The sequence below is a fragment of the Erpetoichthys calabaricus genome, chromosome 6, assembly GCF_900747795.2.
Source record: "Erpetoichthys calabaricus chromosome 6, fErpCal1.3, whole genome shotgun sequence".
Classification (NCBI taxonomy): domain Eukaryota; kingdom Metazoa; phylum Chordata; class Cladistia; order Polypteriformes; family Polypteridae; genus Erpetoichthys; species Erpetoichthys calabaricus.
The window spans coordinates 40,337,350-40,359,282 of NC_041399.2; the positions used below are offsets into that span (position 1 = coordinate 40,337,350).

The following is a 21,933-nucleotide window of genomic DNA, read 5'->3' on the forward strand; positions in this document are numbered from 1 at the left end:
CTTCCTATCTTGTTAGGAGCAAACACTTACAATTTGTTTCTGTTTTTAACACTTGAGCACACTGCTGAAAGTTATCTGAAAAAACAAGAAGTCTTCAGCTTTCTACTGCCTACCCTAAGTGATCACCTTGAATGTTACTAATGGCAAATGATGCCAGAAACTGTTGGTGGTTAAATTCATAAAGGTTTAATGAATAGCTTAACAATGAATTTGATTTAAAAATTACCAGCAGCCTTAATATGCACAGACCCCTTAAGCAGCTTTTGATTTTTTTTAAATTAAACTACATACTCTAATATTTAATTACATTAATTTGATTGATCTTCATTTAAATACAAAGGACTCAGTTTGACAAATCTCTTGAAAAAGGCTGAACATAGGTTCATAAAAAAACTATTCCATGAACTTCCTCTGAAGGAAAAATAATTTCCTAGTCAGCATGTTTGCATTCACTTTAATGGAGTATCATGCAATTATTATTTGTTCTGTTAGATGCATGCTTATATGATATTAATTTACTTTTAGTGAGATGCTGTTTCATACTCTGTCGTTGTTTTGTTTATTAATCAGTGTCTACTGTGTTGTACCATGACCTCTTTCATTGCATTTTTACAATGCGTTTCTACACCAGCCAGACTAGTAACAAATATTTGTTTCCTTATACTTATATGTAATTAAAACAGCAGTCTTTCTTACTATAACTGTATTAATGTATATTAACCAGACTAGATTCTTCTATATGTCTTCCCAGATACAGAATGTTGTCAAAGGTTAAACAAGACTATATCAGAAAATGAAATGAACAGCTCCACCAGAAACCACTGAGGAATGCAGGGAACAGCAAAGGAATAGTAACCTATCAGACCATGGGAAGATCTGGGCAGTGGATTCAGTGGGAAATTTACTGTACTACACAAGACTTTGGCAAGGAAGTGATATAGTGTATTGGGTGTGGAGTGCAGAGATGGTTCAAACTACCAACAAGTAGTATAGAACATTAATTTAATAGTAGGTGTTTAAGTATAAACCTTTAAATCAAACAATCTGCACCAAAAAAAAAATTGGAATTGTCACACAATGGCATTACATCAACTTGACATATCATAACAGAGACTCAGAAATGGAGTGGAGGTAAGAAGAAGTTTTCCGGTAAGTAAATTGTCAAACCAATATACAGAACTTGATTCATTAGACTGAGTGTTTGTTTTTGTCTCCATTTGCTGTGCTTGTATTTACTCCCCTGTGCTTGCCCTGATGTGCCTATGCTATAAATCACATACAGAAGTAAGAAAATGTGCTTGGTGTGTGCCAGCTTCTGTGATTTGAGGTTTGTTATGGCCTCTGGTTTGTATTTCTAAGTCACTCCTGAAATAAGTACACTAACATATAATGTATCAACAGAACCATTTTATGAAAAATGGAATTATTTATATACAATTGTACCATCTTTTACATTTTAATGTCCTCCATTCTAGTTTTTACATAATTTTTGACAACAACCGAGCATATTTCATTTGATTAATAAAATTACAATGAAGCGTGGGCTGTGACTAATTCAAGAAGGCTATAGTTTATGTTCTTGTGAATCCAACTAATTGAACTGTAAGCTATTCCAAACACACTCCCATACACCCTCTACGGTGCGCACACCACTTTTTGTAGCATACAGCTATAAATCACTGTCACACAGCTACTTCAACTTGACCTGCGTTTAGAAACAGCCTGTGGACCACATGGTGAGCTGAGTTATAATCCTCAATTTTCTCTTTAAAAAGGCAGCAAGAAAACATAACAGAGCAGAGATCATTAATCAGAAGTGCCAGTCACATACTTTTTGACATTACAGATAAACAATTTCAAAGTGCTTTCTATGTGTTTTGCGACATGTTGTAGACTTACCATCACAACAGTCCTGCCACATTCTTAGATCAATCCTAGGGATCTCTTCACAGTTCACATACCCTTGAGGGTATTCTGCTTTTAGAAAGACATCTGGCTGGACCTGTTTGATATTATCTCCATTGTCACAAAGAACGCGAGCCAGGGAAGCCTGTTTAAGCTGTGTGAGCTGCGCAGGGGAAAACACTCCAGGGTTTTCATACCAGAACCTAATGAAGTGAGGAAGCACTGATGTTATTTCTCCTTCTGAGGGAAGAAATCTAATACACATGCACCTAGCCATTCATGGAGAACTGATTTGATGTCTTTTTGCTAGCCCAGTTTAGACTGAGGCTAAGGGTCAAAACCTCATGTTAATTAAATTAAAAGAGATGATTGTATTTAAAGCTTGTGAAAAATGTTACCTTAAATAGCTTTACCATGAAATTATTACATAAATGAAGATCTACTGAAATAAACTGAAATATAAATCAGCATTGAATTTTCTAAAATCTCAGACTGGTATATAAATACAAATGGATTAAAATATCAAGTACATTAATTTGATAAATCTCTATAACAAAAAAAAGTCAAGTGACCAGGAACTGTATACAGATCTAAAAATAATTTTAAACTCATCATACTAAAATGAAAGATAATTATTTTTTTTATTTATTTATTACAACACATGAAAAATAAAGAGGTAAGGTTTGAAAACAATGTTTTATATTCAAATAACATTTAAATTCTTGGAAATTATTTTTCATCACTTCTAATACAAAAACCTTATTTATAACATCTGCACTGCACACACAGGGAATGTTGGCAGAGTAGTTGGCACCAGCGCCATGGAATTAAATCTTTGGATATTGCTGTCTGTACAGAGTTTGCTTGTCTTCCCTATGACCACATGAAAGAAATAAATGTTCACTGGTGTGGCAAAAGCGCTATATAGGCGTCGACCTGACACAGACTGACAGCAGAGACACGTATAAAAATAAACAAAAAGGTTTTTAATTTTTCTTCAGCCATGGGGCACGTCTTCCCAGTGTCCCACAGGCCAACACAGTCCCAAAATACCACCAAAGAAAACACCAAAAACACCCAAAAATCACTCCTCCCAGGCAGCTTTGTTGTCCTCCTCCAGACTCTGACGCCCGGAGTGGTGACTGTCGGCTCCTTTTATAGCCCACCCGGATGTGCTGCAGGTGTTCGTTGACCAACTTCCAGCTGCACCTCTGGATGTGGCTGCAGTCCTGCCCAGACGGGCTCGTTAGGCTGTGTAGCTCCCCCTGGCGGGAATGAGCTCCGGTGTTCCAAAATATTGGCCCCGATGCAACCCAGGGGTGCTGCCAACAAGTGTTCCGGGGGATGTAGTGTGCATCTCATGACTGCTCCCCCGGATCCAGTGTCAAAGGTGCGTCTCGACCGGGCATGGGTCCCGGCCATCTGCCACACTGGTAACTCTAAATGGGCAACCTTCTGTGAGTGAGTAGAGAGGCATGTGCCAAATACTAATGTCCCATAACTCTTTGGACGCTTTTTCCAAAAATATACCATAGTTGTTTATTATATGGACAACAGTGATTGATGATGGGATATTTAAGTGTACAGTGTATTCAGAAAGTATTCTGACTCCTTTGCACATATTATTTTACACTTTGAGCTACATTATTTGTAAGAAAATGTGCTATATAAATAAATGTTGTTGTTGTTATGGCAGATTTCACTTTTGACATTTTTGCCCATCAATCTACACACAATAACCCCTAATGACAAATGAAAACATGTTTTTATAAAAGTTTACAAATTTATGAAAAACCAAAAACTAAAATCTATGTAGGTATTCGGAACTTGATCGCAGAAGCCCCATTGGCAGCAGTAACATCTTAAAGTCTCCTTGGTAAGTCTCTACAAGCTTTGCACATCTAGATTTGGGCAGTTTCTCTGATTTTTTTCTGGCAGATCCTCTGAAGCTCCATTAGATTGGTCAAGTCTGTCCACAGATGTTCTATGGGGTTTAAGTCTGGTCTTTGGTTGGACCACTCAAGGACAGGCAGAGAAGTATCCCAAAGCCATTCCAGTGTAGTCTTTGCTGTATGCTTCAGTTCATTGTTGTACTGAAATGTGAGCCGTTGTCCCAGTCTGAGGTCACATGCAGGATTTCCAAGGACCTTTCTGTATTTGATTGTATTCGTCCTTTCCTAAATCTAGTCTCCTTGTTGCTGCTGCGGAGAAGCACTGACATAGCACGAGGCTGCCACCACCATGTTTTACTGCAGGGATGGAAATAGGATTGGACTTCTTGATTGGTTACGCAGTTTGGCCAGACAGCCAACTCTAGGAAGAGACCTAGTGGTTACAAACTTCGTCCATTACACAATTATTAAGGTCACTGTGCTCCTAGGAACCCTCAGAGCTTTAGACATGGTTTATACCCTTGCCCTTATCTATGTCTCATCACAAATTGAATGCAGAGGACCACAGAGTGATCCTTAATTTTTGTCATTACATGCAGTGTGCATTGTGGGACCTTATGTACACAGATTTGTACTTTTTAAAATGATGTCCAATCAATTAAATTTCCCACAGGTGGAACCCAATCAAGTTCTAGACACACCTCAACAATACTCCTAAAGTAAACAGCATGCACTGGACTACACTTTGGAGTGCCACAGCAAAGGGACTGAAGGCTCACATGAGTGATAGATTTCAACTTTTGATTTTTAATAAATATGCAAACCTCTCTGAAAACATGTTTTCACTTTGTCATTATGGGTTATTGTGGGTAGATTGATGGTCAAAATTTATCCATTTAAAATTAAATCTAAAAAACTGTAAAATGTGTAGAAAGTGAAAGAGTCTGAATACTTTCTGAATCCACTGTTCATCTTCCAGAATTCTCCATAGGAGGGGTTGAATTAAAACATAATTCTATTTAATCATAATAAGTTGTGGTTAATGCTATTGCCACACAGCTGCAGGAAACAAAGTTCAAATCCCAGTCAGGTCAGACCGTGTACGAGTTTTCCATAGCAGTACTCCAGCCATTCTCCCAAATGCCAAACACACAAATGTTAGGTTGATTGCTGACACAGAATTGGATTAGTGTGTTCCATTTGTCTATGGTTCTCTATATGAATAAACCTTCCTAATATTTGCACAATATCTTCCCATTAACTAGTTTTTCATTTATGTCCCCATGTTCTTGTTAAGAATAAAAACAACAGTTGGGATCTACCATGCTAAATACTTTCCTGACCATGAACAATTCAAACATTTCACTTTAACCAACATTTGCTATAGTCTGTCCTCATAGCTCATATGTTACAGTCGTCCAGTGCTACTATACCTTTTTTGTAACGTTTATACCAAACAGCACACAATACTCTAGATGCATCCTCAGAAGTGTGTTATATAGCTTAAAATAACCTCCCTTGAGATGCTCGACACATTAAGACTGCATAAACTATTAATAACTATTAATATTAACTATTAATAATCCTATTAGCCTGTAAGCTGTCTGGATGTAGAATGTGGAAGAGTTCATCACAACTCCTAGATCTTTCTCATAAAATGTACATTCAAGTTTCCAACCTCTCATTGTGCATTCTATGCTATAATAATAGGGAAGGCAGTGTGGCGAAGTGGTACTGCTGCAGCTTTGCAACATGGAACCAGTGGTTCACGTCCCAGGTCCTCCTTGTGTCCATGCAGGTTTACTCTTGGTGCTGTGGTTTCCTCCTACTCTCCAAAGACATGAAGGTAGGCTGGACTGGTGATGCTATATTGGCCCTAGTGTGTGTGTGTCTGTGTGTTCACCCTGCAATGGACTATTGCTCTATCCAGGGACTATTCTTGCTTTGCACCCTGTGCTTGTTGGGATACGCTCTAGCATTCCCATGACCCTGCATGGATAAATGTATAATCATTTGCATTTACTTACATTACATTTCATCTGTCACAAATCTGCCCAAGTATGACATTTTTCTTGATCCATTTTGGCTGATTCTAGATTATCTGCTATTCCACCTAGTTTGATGTCATCTGCATTCCTAAACAGCTTGGTAATTATATTTTTTTCAAGATCACTTATTTATACTAAAAAAACAACACCCCCAGCACTGATCCCTGACGGAGACCACTTTTATTCAGAAAATTCTCCTTACACCATAACCCTTTGCTCCATGTGCTTGAGCCAATTTTGAACCTATTTGCACACTGTGCTTTGAACTCCCACTTCTTTTAGTTTGATCACAAGCCTCTAATATGGTATTTAATAAAAACCTTCTGAAATCAATATGAATAATATCATATACTCCTCTTTGTGTTTTTGTGCTTCCAAATAGAATTCCAGCATATTAGAGAAATATGATATACCTCATATAAATCCATGTTGGTTGTTCAGTAAAATACCTGCTTTTGCCATGTGATACTCAGCCATTTTAATAACTGCTTCTATTAATTTACCTGTGATGTACTGTATGTTAACTGTAGTTTCTTGGATCATCTTGATTACGTTTTTTGTTTAGTCGGACAACATTATCCAGCTTCAGATTGGTAGGAATGTCGCCAGTATGCTGTGATGTTTGAAATGCAACATATTCAGGGCTTACAGTATATATGTACTCGCTAACCTTAAGCACTCCAAGAGATATGTTATCTGACCCTAATAGATCATTTGATTTCAGCCTCTTTAATCCAAGCAAAACCTCTCTCTCTCTCTCTAGCAACAATTTCCAAATAACATAATTTGTACTAGGTCTATATTATAAATATAGTGTATAAATGAAAGCAAAAATGCTATACATTAAAAAGGAGAACCCATATTATTGAGTTTTAAGTGCATATTGAGCTCTCAGCGTGTGCCTCCCCTGTCGTAGTTTTAATGCAATGAGTGTGGATCACTAACCCTTAGCTGGGCTTCTGGGTGATGCAGTTTGAATCATCTCCAAGGCCTGTTTCAGATGAATGATCATACACATGGGACAGGAACATGAATAAAAGACTTTCTGAGAATCATAAAATATGAACAGAACAGTAACTTAGACAAAGAACAAACAGCAGCCACACAGGGAAAATCCCAAATCACTAGTAAGCACAACTTCGTACTTCTTTATATTATTACACTACACTGTCCTGCCAAACTTGTAAAATGATTCCTTTTTTCTGTATGAGGCTGGGTTCTAATATTAAAATCCATAAAACTCAGCTACCCTGACCTCTGACAAGAGTTGGATCACGGCTGTAGTTAATCAGATCTGAGAATCTCCTAACACTGATAGCACACTTGCAGAACTCCATTTCCTCTGTCAGGTGGATTAACTCTCCATGAATCCAACCATTCATCTTTCTAATTCTTATCTACTACTGTTGAGCTAGCTATGCTTTATAATCTGTATGGGTGTCCCTTTTAATAATGTTAAATTGATTTTTAAAAACTTTTCTTGAAAAATAACTGCTTGTCAATGTACTTTTATTTTGCTTTATTCATCCATCCATTATCCAACCCGCTGAATCGGAATACAGGGTCACGGGGGTCTGCTGGAGCCAATCCCAGCCAACACAGGGCACAAGGCAGGGAACCAATCCTGGGCAGGGTGCCAACTATTTTGCTTTATTTCCATATTAAATTATTTTTTTTAGTTTTAGGGTTTTATTTAATTTATTTCAGAAACTATGGTTTCCCACAGCCTTGCAGTTAGGATACCCGGGTTCACTTCCCAGGTTCTCCCTGCATGAAGTTTGCATGTTCTCCCCGTGTCTGCGTGGGTTTCCTCCGGGCACTCCGGTTTCCTCCCACAGTCCAAAGACATGCAGGTTAGGTGGATTGGCGATTCTAAATTGGCCCTAGTGTGTGCTTGGTGTGTGGGTGTGTTTGTGTGTGTCCTGCAGTGGGTTGGCACCCTGCCCGGGATTGGTTCCTGCCTTGTGCCCTGTGTTGGCTGGGATTGGCTCCAGCAGACCCCCGTGACCCAGTGTTCGGATTCAGCGGGTTGGAAATGGATGGATGGATGGATGGTTTTCCACATAGCATATAATTATGGTCCTTTCAATGAAAAAATCCCACCATTTTACTTTCAAGGAAAGGCTATATGTCCTGTACTGTGAGTAAGCTGACATGTTCATATTCCTGTACATTAAACTAAAACATAAGTAGATTTAAAAACCTAATTTATTATTTTTGTACATTTCTATTTGAATTCATTATTAACGTCAATAACTGACAAACAATACATGAGATCAAAAGAAGAAAACTTCAGAAATGGCAGCATCTAACATCTGATGAGAAATAACTGTCTTTTGCTCATTATTTTTGATGATATATACTATGAAAAGCACTAATTTTATCTGGAAAAAAAATGATGGGGTGAATTACATAATTTGTAATATTTTGGATATATGTAGTTTATAAAAATGTCCAGTTTGTTATGAAATGTAACATTTTATTATATATATATATATATATATATATAGCATGACAGAATGCAGGGTATAGAAGAAGGTGCCAGGGAGGAAAGGATAGTAAGGTTTCAGTCTTGTCCAAAATACACATTGAGATCCATTCATGCAGTTCCAGAACGTTTCCACAATTACATATCAATCTATCCAATCTACAGTATAGTGTCTATGAAAAGGGATTTAACACTTGAAAATTTTCACATTATATTATTATACAGTATTGAAACACATTGGATTTAGTATTAGTATTTAAAACTAATCAACTGAAAAAGACTCTTTAAAGTCAAAAAAAGAACAGGTCTCTGCAAAGCAATCTGAATTAATTACAAATATAAAACACATAATAATCAATTGCATAACTGTTGTGGCGGACTGCTGGGGCCCTTACCCGGCCGGGACGCCTTCATCATAGAAGGACCAGGGGAGATGACTTATTTCGGATACTATCTCCCCTGGAACGCTACAGGGCAGCCTCCCTGGGGGGAGGGCAGGTTACAGCGGAGCTACGGGTTTGGAGCTTGGAGGCTCAACCCTGTTGGGGCCCAAGGCTACCGCCAAGGGGGCACCTGGACTTTTCCCAAGCTCTATTTAGTAGCACTTCTGCCACACCCAAAACAGTTACTGGAAGAACCTCGTCAGACACCTGGAGTCTTTCCGGGTGTCCTATAATAGGAGCCAGCCACCATTACTCAGGGAGCCTGAGTCGAGAGGAGGTGGATGAAGCTTACCAGGAGAGGAGTGGAGGTGGAGAAGAAGAAGGAGGAGGAGGAAAGGCTTTGTGCTGGACTGTATTTGGTGCTTTATGTACTATGCTGTGGGGAGCAGAGAAAAAGTGCTTCCCCATGTGAATAAACGTGTGCTGTGTGGCAAACTCATGTCTCTGCCTGCCTGCCTGCCTGTGTTGGGTTCGGCCAGCTGCACACACTCCTGGAGGGATGCAGTGGCTGCAGGTTTTTGCTCCAACCCAATTGCTTAATAAGAAGAACTTATTGCTCAAGTAACAACACTTTAGTTGTTTCGCTCGTTAAGATTTTGAACCCTTATTGCTTATTTTAGTCTTATACAGCTGTATTATTGGTTTTTAATTGCTCCTAATTAGCAAAAACATGCAAATAACAAAAGAGACCAGCATTTCTCCATTTTGCTTGTTTCCTTTACACCCGTGTGTATTTATCATGCAATATTGGGTTTAATTGAAAACTTGGAAGGAAAGTGAAGAGAAAAAAGTGAAGAACTGAGAATTATTCATCCATTTTAGTCTTCAAATCATTTGGATGATATCCTTAGAAAGAGGAAGAAAATTTAGGATATGAGAATTACCTGACATAGCAGAGTTAAAGCACTCACAAGCCTTGAAATTAAATTATTGGCAAGAATTGCTTTCTAATTAAGCAACCGGGTTACAACAAAAATCTGCAGCCACTGCGGCCCTCCAGGACTGTGATTATCAATAGAAATCCATGTTTGTTGCAATGTATCCCAGTATCAACGATTGCCATACCATTGTTCCATGCACTGTGATATTCATTCAGTTTGGTCAGCAATCAAAATTAGAGCTTTTTTGTTTGTTTTCAGATATATAGTTTCTTCTGTTTTCCTACACTATAACATGGTTTTTCTTTACCTTTAAACTTCTAAATGTGCCTACATGTTTTGTTTGTGCATTCTGCACTATTACCAAAACAGTCATTAATTGAAGTGATCATGTCTGACAATAATCTTACTGGTTATGTTCATTCATTTTGAAACATTAGACTACTTCAGCAAGTATTTTCATAAATCATTTTCACACGTACTTTAAGTTTGTCAAGATTCTTCAAGAGGGATGATAATTTAAAAAGAAAGATGCCCAATTCCTTGAAAACGTTTTATGTTACTTCTGAATGCATTACTTCTTTTACATTCATTTTCTTTTAATGAAAACTGGCAGTGTTTCATATTTGCTTGGGGCATACTCAAGTTCCATGGGTACAAAGCAGATAGGTGGCCATAGTAAATTATAGGAAGTCACATTCAAAAACAGATTTTTCAAGATAGATTAATAGACAACATCTCACAAAAAAACAACTTTTTGTTGGTTTTAAAAGCAGAAGATTTTCCGTTTAAACAATTGCGGATGCAGTTTACACATTTTACAGATTGTGGTAAGCTGAATTGACATTTTGAGATGTGGATGTTTTAGGGCAGGGGTAGGCAACGTCGGTCCTGGAGTGCCACAGTATGTGCAGGTTTTTGTTCCAACCCAGTTCCTTAACGAGAACTCAATTATTGCTGATGAAGCACATATTGCTTAAGTGACATTTTAATGCTTCATTTTAGTGGTCTCGCTTGTTAAGGTTCTCCAACCTTAATTGCTTATTTCAATCTTAAACTGCTGCATTTAGTGTTTTAATTGCTCCTTATTAGCAATAAGATGTAAAAGACAAAGCAGCCAGCAGTTCTCCAGCTAGCTTTTTTCCAATTACATCTGTGTGTGTTCATCATGCACGGTTTGATTTAATAAAACACATAATAGAAAAATGTGACAGACTGAAAATGATCTGTTTTAGGCTTCAAATCATTTGGATGATATCCTTGGAAAGGAAAAAAATCTACGATATAAAAGCCTTACATTGCACAGACTAACAAGCCATAAAATTAAATAAGGTCTGAGATTGGCAATGATTGGTTTCTAATTAAGCAATTGGGTTGAATGAAAACCTGTAGCCACTGCGGCTCACCAGGACCGACATTGCCTACCCCTGTTTTACATCTTATTGCTAATAAGGAGCAATTAAAACACTGAATGCAGCAGTTTAAGATTGAAATAAGCAATTAAGGTTGGAGAACCTTAACAAGCGAGACCACTAAAATGAAGCATTAAAATGTCACTTAAGCAATATGTGCTTCATCAGCAATAATTGAGTTCTCGTTAAGGAATTGGGTTGGAACAAAAACCTGCACATACTGTGGCACTCCAGGACCGACGTTGCCTACCCCTGTTTTAGGTTATGGCAAGCTTCCTTTCATTTGACAACAAATCTTCTTTACTTTATCTATGTTCAGATTGCCATGCTTAAAATGCAACAGAATTATGTACACAGTATAAATTATTGAAGTGAAAAGAATGTTTAATTGTTTATTGAAGGTATTTTACATTATCATCAATGTATATATTTGGTTACGTTTAGTTAATTATAATGCTTTATTACAAGCCTTCCATACTCCAGTTAATTCAAAAGATCACAACAAGCATTATGACTGGAATTGCAATGTACAGTACAACTTTCTGTCTCCAGTTCTTAAATCGTTACATTGGCTCCCAGTTTTAGAGTCAATTATAAACTTCACCATTGATATATATATATATATATATATATATATATATATATATATATATATATATATATATATAAGTTGTAAATAAATTGTAAAGTTGTAAATAGCTTTTTTAAAGACTATACTGTGGGGAATGCACAGAAATCTAAAAGTGTAGGCGCGCTTGGAACTGAGATTAGTGTTTTGTTATGTCTTCTTCTTCTTCATGGTCAATTTTTCTTTATCTTTTGGTACCTTAATTATCTAAAATTGGCAGCAAGGATAATCAAGGGGGGAACACAGAAAGGGGGTTAACAAACCAATACAAAAACCTGCTGCTTCACTGGGTTTGACTGAACAGGTGGCGAACCTCTGTCTGAAAAGGTCTAGTGACATGTCCTTCTATCTAACATAAAGTACAACACAAGCTCAACAAAACGCTCTCCCATTCCCCACCTGAGCTGCCTTTCTCTTGGCCATACTACTGTACCACCTTGTCAGGTTGACTCCTTGTCAAAGGTCCCATTCCAAATGTAAGCTCAGTTGGCCAATAGTGCTGGTGGTAGTTTTATACCATATTTAAGCTCCATCTGGGGACATCTCCAAAACCCTTTATAGGGCCAGGAAGACCACATAAAGACTTGAGGTCCCCATAGTTATTCTTCTAGTGGTCTGCAACATTTCTGTGCCCAAATACATAATAAGAAAAAATGTCAAGAACACTTGGTTTCTCAGACACCACCTGTCCCCCCAAATCAGACACCTGTCCCATGTTGTAAACCATTGCTGCTTTCTGGTAGTTTGAGGATAATTTACCTTTAGCCTGCCAAATAGTTTTCTACTTCTAGCCTTGCATACCCATATTATTTGCTAATAAGGCTTCTTTTATTTTAACCTGCTCTCCCAAATTTCCAACTATTATGGGTTCCTCTGAGACAATTCAAATCACTCTTAGTTAATTTCCTCCTGACATTCATTCTCTTGATCCTTTTAACTCTGGCAACATCTTCTGCACCTTACATTTTCTCACAGAATCCATCCATCCATCCATTATCCAACCCGCTGAATCCGAACACAGGGTCACGGGGGTCTGCTGGAGCCAATCCCAGCTAACACAGGGCACAAGGCAGGGAACCAATCCTGGGCAGGGTGCCAACCCACCGCAGGACACACACAAACACACCCACACACCAAGCACACACTAGGGCCAATTTAGAATCACCAATCCACCTAACCTGCATGTCTTTGGACTGTGGGAGGAAACCGGAGCGCCCGGAGGAAACCCACGCAGACACGGGGAGAACATGCAAACTCCACGCAGGAAGGACCCGGGAAGCGAACCCGGGTCCCCAGGTCTCCCAACTGCGAGGCAGCAGCGCTACCCACTGCGCCACCGTGCTGCCCTCTCACAGAATGTTTATTGAATATTTCTATATACAAATAATATGGTGTGTTTACCTTCACTTTACTTGAAGAATGGTTAGGTTAATACAAATAACAAAAAGCAAGTAAGGAACCCCATACTTCCCTTTTCAACACCTGTAAATGCTTCAAGTGGATTCTCAAACTCACTTATGGCAGAGATAATTCCTTCAGACCATATTTCAGAACATCTTTGAGGAAGATTGGCAGTCATAATCTTTACTCTTTTGTATAAGTAATTTAAGCAAGTGTATAGCATTTATTTCTCTTTTACTTTATTTTTGTGAGTCAGTCAGTCAGGTCATTTTCCAACCCGCTATATCCAAACATAGGGTCACGGGGGTCTGCTGGAGCCAATCCCAGCCAGCACAGGGAGCAAGGCAGGAACAAACCCCGGGCAGGGTGTCAGCCCACCACAGACTTTATTTTTGTAATTTGTTATATTATGAGAATATACCTTCTTCACCTATGTTATATATTTTTTTCAATGTCACATTTTCCACCATATCTCAAAGATACTTCCAACATAGGCACTGGCTCACCACATCCCTATAATAGAATAAGCATCTTTCAGACAATGGACAAAAAGGATGGATATTGTGAATTTTTAAATCTGTATAGGAGCTGTGAACCTGACTTCTGAAACATAAGAATAAATTGCAACTGAAATCTCATTTTTATTATTTGTGTTGTCATTATTTCACTCAATTAACCAGGGAATGACTGGTGAATTTCCTATGATGAGGTAAAGAGCATTGATGGTCCAATCATCTCAATGTTATTATTAGCATGACCTCACTTAGAAAAGCATGCAGGAAATTAAATAAAATAAATTTTAGATTAAATTAGTTTAAATAAACATAACACAATGCATTGTCCTTTCTGGCTTCAGTTTATTAATACTTTTTTAAGATGATATGCATTTTATTAGAACAAGTGTTATCTTTATCAAACTAGTAATGACTGTAGGTTTTTTGGTTGATATCTTTTAAAATGTGTTCAGTTACTATATCAGTTAATTATAACTGGTACACAAGAGTCAAACAGTTTCAGATTATGAGGCAATTATACACATGTTTCTATGCAAAAGTGTTTTTGCACTTACTCTATGATATAAACTATCAAAAACCAAACTTATTCATACTCAACAAGCGGCAGCCATCGCATCGCTCTTGATACTTTTGGATCATGTTGGTCTGCTGTGCCAGTAAAAATTTCACTGTATCCTGTACGTGACAGACTCAAACTTGAATGTACAACAAAATATGTGCTGCGTACTATATACAGTAATGCTACATATTCACACTCAACCCCATTTCAGATTTGGGATTTTCTATTCAATTTTGCTTACCTGTCTCCATCTCGTAGGCGCTGAAACTGTGTAATAAACAGGCACATAAGAGTTGGACCCACTCTTGTTCCAGGAATGATATCTTCAACCATTATTGCAGGCCAAAGGTCAATATTCAGTGGCGTGCCATATAGTCTAAATGGGTTCAAAAGCAAATGGTTTGGAGGTAAATGAAGACAGTACACAAAATATACATTTATAACATTAGTAACTTGCAGTTTGATGCATCTTAAGAAAAATCCGACAATTGTTTACTTACATTTAAATGAGTATAAGGAAAGAGAACTTGCTTCATTCATTTCACTTTATTATGTGAGAAGTATACAAATGGTTGTTTTGTTCACTTCTTTGAAAAAAGACTAAAATTAATTTTATGAACTAACAGATAAAAACAGACAAACAATTTAAAGTTCCTAATTGACAAGAAACATATTTTCAGGTAGTTTCAGGTAGAAGGTAATTTTAATTATAAAAAACTATTACCTGAGGGTATTTAAAAACTAGATTTAAGCCTATAGTATCCAGTTATACAAATTTCATACAAGAATGTATTCACTTTTTTGAAGATTGATGTTAAAATATTTGTGATGTAGTCACATCTACTGTAAATATGCAGTATTTACAGAGAATTCTACTGAATACAAAGGGAAATATAAGAAAAGCACAAAAGTCATGACTTATCAACCAGGACTCAACGAAGCAAAATAATTGTTTGGTCACTATTATTGAATATTCACCTCTTGAGCATCAGAAATTGTCTCTTAAGTGTAAGGCCAACTTAAGTTTTGAATTTCCTTTCCAAAACATTTCTGAACTGAGCATCTAAATATGGAGTATAAACTCATAAAAATCTGAATAGTACAATCAAACTATAAGCTTTTGTTTTGGCCTTTTCCTATACCAGATTTGTTCTTGATTTTTGCAGACACTATACACTTCCATCCTTTTGTGACACCAGGTTTTATTTTTATTGTAATGCTACATTTTCCTTTATTTAACACTTAGTTTTATTTCCCTTAAGCATTACTGTACATTTTTCTTTTTAATTACAAACTATAGTTTTTTGCTTTGCACCCTCCCCCACCATAACCTATCGTCTGTGGGGAGGAGTGAAAGCTTAAGATTCATCAAAAATTTTGATCTCCAGTTTTCAATGGATCTCGAAGTTTTTGGGTCCGCAATACCGAAAACATCGATATCTTGATGATGGGTGTGTGTCTGTCTGGATATGTGTCACAGTTTCTTAAGGATGGTCTAGAGCTAAAACAGCTGGATGGAAAAATACCAAAATTCGAAAACTTAAGCCTGTTATGAGATGACGATGTGCTGCTTAGTTTTTCCACCAAATCATGCAAGTGAAAAAGCCATTCTAGAGGAACCCTCAAAAACCGTAATTCTGCAATTAAATATGAATTCTCTTGTCAATCGTAGTCGTAATGACCTATTTTATGATTAGAAAGATCAGCATCAGAGCATTAAATAATTATTGAAATGTTACAGAATGTTTATTTTATTGTTGCTTGGCCATACACTTTTCAACATATGAACATTGTTTTATGCTACTTTCAAAGAGCAAAGCTTTTGTTCAACAATTGTTTTAATATAATATCGGTCCAAGAAACATATTGTACTATACTACCATGCAAACACTAGGAGTGCAAAAATATTAACAAAGCAAAAGACAAACAAAACTTTTGTCCTTTTTAACATTTAAACACTTAAAAAGGACAAAACAATGTGAAAATATCCTGACGTACTTAACACACTCTTTGATTCAGACAATGGGGTAGTGATAGCACTGCTGCCACGTTACAAGGAATCTGGAGTTTATATCCCAAGTGCATTCTGTTAGGTGTTTGCATGTTCTCCCCAAGTCACCATGTTTATGCATTACTGAACGGAAATCACACTGCATAGCCAAGCATTCACATGAATTTAACTTTGTGGTTATCTATTATGAAAGTATTCAGTAATATTGATGGAGTATGTCAGCTGTTCTCTCCTTTGTAGTTTTTTATTTCTAAGAACATTAGAATAATCTACATGAGAACAGGCCATCCAATTAGCCCAAAAAAAGCTTACCAGTCCTATCCAATGCGGACCCTCTTCTGAGTTAAACTTAAAAGATTAGGCTATTCCACTGGTCTGTCTAATATAGTTGCATTTGTTACATTCCTGCCTTGACGCATTTATTTACATTTGTTCATTAAGCAATATGATTGGGATGTGGTAAGATGATTACATTTGAAAAAACACATTTTGCTACACGTGTGCTTAATCCAGTTATCATACAAAATGACACACTTTGCTTTAGATTTCGATCAGCCTCCAAGATAAGCCTTCATTCTTAGGTAATCTTCTTCTTCAGTGTGCTTAGCAAATTCTCATTTACTGGTAAGAAAACAAAGAGGTGATCTAAAGACTGACTTAGAGACACATCTAAAATATTACCCAAAACATAAATAGAATAGTACTGTACAAATGAGAAAATTGTATAATGTATGATTGCAGTGGGGCTGCACGGTGGCACAGTGGTAGCGCTACTGCCTCGCAGTAAGGAGACCTGAGTTCGCTTCCCGGGTCCTCCCTGGGTGGAGTTTGCATGTTCTCCCAAATTGTGCTTGGTGTGTGGGTGTGTGTGCCCTGCGGTGGGCTGGCACCCTGCCCAGGGTTGGTTTCCTGCTTTGCGCCCTGTGTTGCCTGGGATTGGCTCCAGCAGACCCCCGTGACCCTGTAGTGAGTATATAGTGGGTTGGATAATGGATGGATGGATGACTGCAGTGCCTGAACTCTATTCATGAAATTTCTAAATATATGAATCAAAACCTCATAATGAAACTGTTCCCACTAATACTGACTTCATTCTTTTATTCACACAGTTCTGTGAACTGTATGCTTTGATTATTTCTGATAACGCAGACTATGACCAGTTTATACTTAAAAAGACTTCCAAGTGCAAACTGAGGTATATTAAATATGTGTTACTTGTGTGTGCTCAGGGCTTGAACATTTGAGTACTGTGCAACATCAGTTTAAACACAGTCTTAAAATATTTTTGGAAACACTATGATGTAGTAATTTAACAAAGACTGGAGTAGAAGATGCAGTTATCCGTCTGATCCAGAGGGTTTACTCTCAACTGGACAAAGCTAGCAGCCCTGTAAGGATCGTCCTTTTTAATTTCTCCATTGCCTTCAAAGCGATCCACCTATGCCCATTACGGTGTAAACTCAGAGATACACAGGTGGATGAGCCTATGGCGTCCTGGATAATGGACTATCTGTCATGCAGACCACAGTGTGTGAGGCTAAAGGATTGTGTGAGGAACACTGGAGCAGCACAGGGAACAGAACTGTCACCATTTCTCTTCACCCTTTAGACCTTTGGCTATAAATAAAACAGCAGGTCATATCACTTTTTCTGATAATTCTGCACTTATAGGGGGTTTTATTAAGGGGGCAGGGAAAGGGGACAGAGTATACGAGTGAGGTAGAGAAGAATTTATGTTGGTGCAGAAAGTATTTTCTGTAACTTAGCATCAGTAAAACTAAAGAACTGGTTAAAGAAGCACCAGAGAGCCTCTACACCTAGTCAGTATTCAGGGAATGGATGCAGAGGTGACGTATTACTACATGTACTTGGGAGTCCACACCAATGACAGGCTGGACTGGTCTTATAACACAGAGGCAATACAAAAGAAAGGACAAAGCAGACTCTTGTTTAATAGGAGACTGTACTCCTTTATTGTGGGTAATGACATCTTTCACATATTCTACAACTCTGTGATGGCCAGAGTGATTTTCTACACTGTGGTGTGCTGGAGCAGTAACATCACCTCAGGATAAGCCTACCGAATCAACAAAGTATTTATTTATTGATTAAAAAGGCAGACACAGTTATAGGACAAACTCTCGACTCACTGGGGAGTAGCAGTGAAGGAGAGAAGGAAAACAAAACTGAGTGTCATTATGAACAATGCTACACATCTTTGCTCTGACACACCAACACTGAGGATTTTGAGCAGAAGTGCATCAAGAAATGTTACAGGGGCTCCTTCATACCAACTTCAATAGACCTGTATAATACCTCTTTGCGATTATAACTGCCAAGTCAGACGTTTTTGTCCTTTCTTTTTATTTTTCTTCATTTTTAGACATTTTAGGATATATTTGAGATGAGTTTGTTGTTTGTCATAAAATAATAATATTCTTTATTTATTATTGATTGAGCTTCTGTAAAAAGCTAAATTTCCCCCTGGGGACAAATAAAGCTTGTTCATTCTCTCTCTCTATCTATCTATCTTTCAGGGTGTTATGTGACACAGCACCTGAAATGCACACTGAGCATAGGAACATACAGGCAAGCAAAGCATAATTTCCACTCCTAAGCTGATTTCTTCATTTTGAACACTGGTAAGGTTGTGGCTTTAAACACATGTAGTTAAGAGGCATTACGACACCCCTGGACCAAACCGCCAACCTATGCGACTTATTTACTACATTTGACCCAATGTGTTTAGTTTCAAATGAAACATTATCTAAGTTGTTCACTTTATTCCATTGCCTGTTCATTTTACTCTACACTTACTATGCATAATATAAGTTAATGTACATGATTCTATATTATTGTAATAATACAATCAGTTGCATTGTAAAATCTTCCATTGAGTAATTTCTTGCATAAAGTGTAATATACAGAAAAGTAGTGTATAGACCATTCCATACCAATTTTTATCTTTTGGTTGAACTTTTTCCCTCCACAAAATAGACGAGAAGTCAAGTCTACATATTATCTATGACAAAAAGCAGTTTCAGTAGACTACAACTTTTGACAAACAAAATTCAGTTTTTTGTGTTTTTTTATGCCCATAATAGTCTGAATTTTATCCTTTTATTCAATACCTGTAAGCACTGAATCCATTAGGAAATTGAAAAGTGAATTTTAGAGTTTCAAACATTCCTTTTACAAAAAGTGAAGCAATACAATAAGATATTTTAATGTCCTTAAAAAAATAGAAACATAGTGATATAGCTCTTTTATATGATGAAAAAAAGTTATCTTGAAAACTGTATGTATCCAGTGCCACTGCAGCGACTTTTTTAGTTAAAATTACACTTTGCAGAAGTGTATTGTTTTGCTCTTTTAATCAAAACTACACTAGTGAATTGAATGAACTAGAGCATGTCCTTCTTTCCAATATTTATGGTGTACTCACATCAGCAATTTGTTCCGTGCCCGAGGATGTTCATCCCCATGTAACCCCCTAAAGTCTTGTTTGTAAACGGGAAGATGTGTGCCTGGGCACGGTGCAGTAGGAGTTGGGAACAGAATGAATGCTATTAAACATGGCCAAGCACGGAAAACAGACATGACATCAATTAAGCAACAAGTCAGATAATGCCATTCTAATTTCTTTCGATACTTTGAGTTAAAAACACTTTTTTCTTCTCACCTTACAAATGGATGTGAATTGTAGTTGGCAAGAAAAGCAGCAAATTCCTCCCTTAACTTCATTTGTCTCTGTAAAAATCTTCTAATATGTGCAGCACAACTAACAGCAAAACACTGCACTGCACACTCAATATATCTGTAAGAGGGTAGAGCGTTATCCTGCCCTACACAACTCCAAAAAATACACAAACTAAGTAAAATCATTTTGATATGCAGGCTGTCTGTGTTCGGATCTTGTTTTGGCTTTACACAAAGTCACCTGGTCATGACGAAAGTATGCCCTGGCCCAGAACGTTAATTGCTGTGTGAGCGCAGGCCAGCGGGAGGGTAGGGATGGGGGACAATCGTGTTCGGGCGCAGTATGGAACACACATGCTTAGTGTGAGTACACCCTTAGATTCTAGTTATTCTTGCATACTACAGTGCTATGCAAAAATAAACTAAACTGAATAAACTTTGAATCTCCTGATATATACAGTTTGTACATGCTTATTTCTCTAATGTAAAACACAGCATAATGTGCTAAATCATTGATAGACACTTGCATTTTTGTAATTGGATAAGACAAATGAATATTAAAGTCACTTTTTTCTATAGTTCGTATAAAACAGCTTTTAGTGGAGTAAGCAAGTAGAAAACCAATAATAGGAATTTTTTCATCTGGTATAAGGAAAGACACACTTGTCATGCTGGACTGAAGCTCAATGATACACTGTTACAGAATTTTTTTCATTCTTTAGCCACAAATAATGAGTATGTGGCCTTGGTGGATGCTACATCTCATACCCTCACTGTTACCTGTGGAGTCCCACAAGGATCAGTCCTTGGGCCGACCCTCTTTAATATCTATATGCTACCCCTGGGTCACATCATCCGCAAGCATGGAGTTTCATTCCATTGCTATGCTGATGATACGCAGCTCTATGTGAGACTGGATTCGACTTCTCTTACACCTCCATCAACTTTTTCCTCTTGCTTGGATGAGATTGAGGCCTGGATGTCCAAGAACTTCCTCAAGCTGAACAGCACCAAAACTGAAGCTCTTTTAATTGGCACCCTCCATCAACTTCGCTCCTCTGTAAATTGTATTTCCTTTTCTGACCGTACCATGGCCCTCTCCCCTTCTGTTACAAATCTGGGCCTCAAGTTAGACTCCCAGCTGTCATTTGATATACATATCCATCACCTTTGTAAAATTGCATTCATTCATCTGCGAAACATAGCCAAACTCTGTCCCTACCTCTCCCTCTGTGATGTTGAAAAGCTGGTTCATGCCTTTGTCTCATCCAGACTGGACTATTGTAATACAGTCCTCATCGGGATACCCAACAAGAGCCTTCAAAAGCTCCAAGAAATTCAAAATAGTGCTGCAAGAATCCTGATGAGGGCGCGGAAATATGAACATATCTCACCAATCCTTTGGTCACTTCATTGGCTCCCTATCCATCTCCGTATTGAATACAAACTCTCTTTGTTTACTCACCAGTGTATCCATGGAAATGCGCCACAATATCTTAAAGAACTCCTTATATTACAATCCACTACCAGAAACCTCTCTTTTACAAATACCTACCGCCTTCGCCCCCCCTATGACCAAACTTCAAACAATGGATGACCGAGCCTTTGCAGTCGCTGCTCCACGGCTCTGGAATGCGCACCCAGAGAGCCTGAGAACACAGCAGATTGTGGGCTGTTTTAAAAAACAGCTAAAGACTTTTCTATTTAGTAAAGCATAATAACAAGAGTATTATAATTATTGTTGTTTTATCTGTGTTTTTATCTTACCTTGCCTTTGTTTAATCTTTTTATGTTGCACTTTGAGATATACTGATAATGTAAAGTGTCCCATAAATAATAAAAAAAAAAAGTAATTAGAAAAAATATAATATGCTAGTCTTACCACATCTGCTTCTGAAAAAAACACACATTTTGAGTTGAGCATTAACAAAAATATTGTTTGTAGAAAATGGATGATGGTAGTTATTCATAAAGTTTTTTTAACTTGGAGTTGGAAGGATAGTTTGGGAGAAAATGCCAAACAGGAACAATATGAGAGGTGAGAAAGATATTGC

General features: G+C 37.6%; 1 protein-coding gene across 2 annotated transcripts in view; it reads right to left on the reverse strand.

Annotated features, from left to right (window-relative positions):
* LOC114653869 (peroxidasin homolog) overlaps positions 1–21,933 on the reverse strand; it is a 279,611-nt gene that overhangs the window by 25,426 nt on the left and 232,252 nt on the right. Inside the window, exons 18-19 of one of the 2 annotated variants that reach the window (XM_051929375.1) lie at positions 14,411–14,545; positions 1,900–2,108 (exon numbers count right to left, since the gene is read on the reverse strand). In XM_051929375.1, the coding sequence (XP_051785335.1) occupies positions 1,900–2,108; positions 14,411–14,545 (344 nt within the window). The remainder of the gene's footprint in view (positions 1–1,899; positions 2,109–14,410; positions 14,546–21,933) is intronic. The other variant, XM_051929376.1, reaches the window with a different exon arrangement.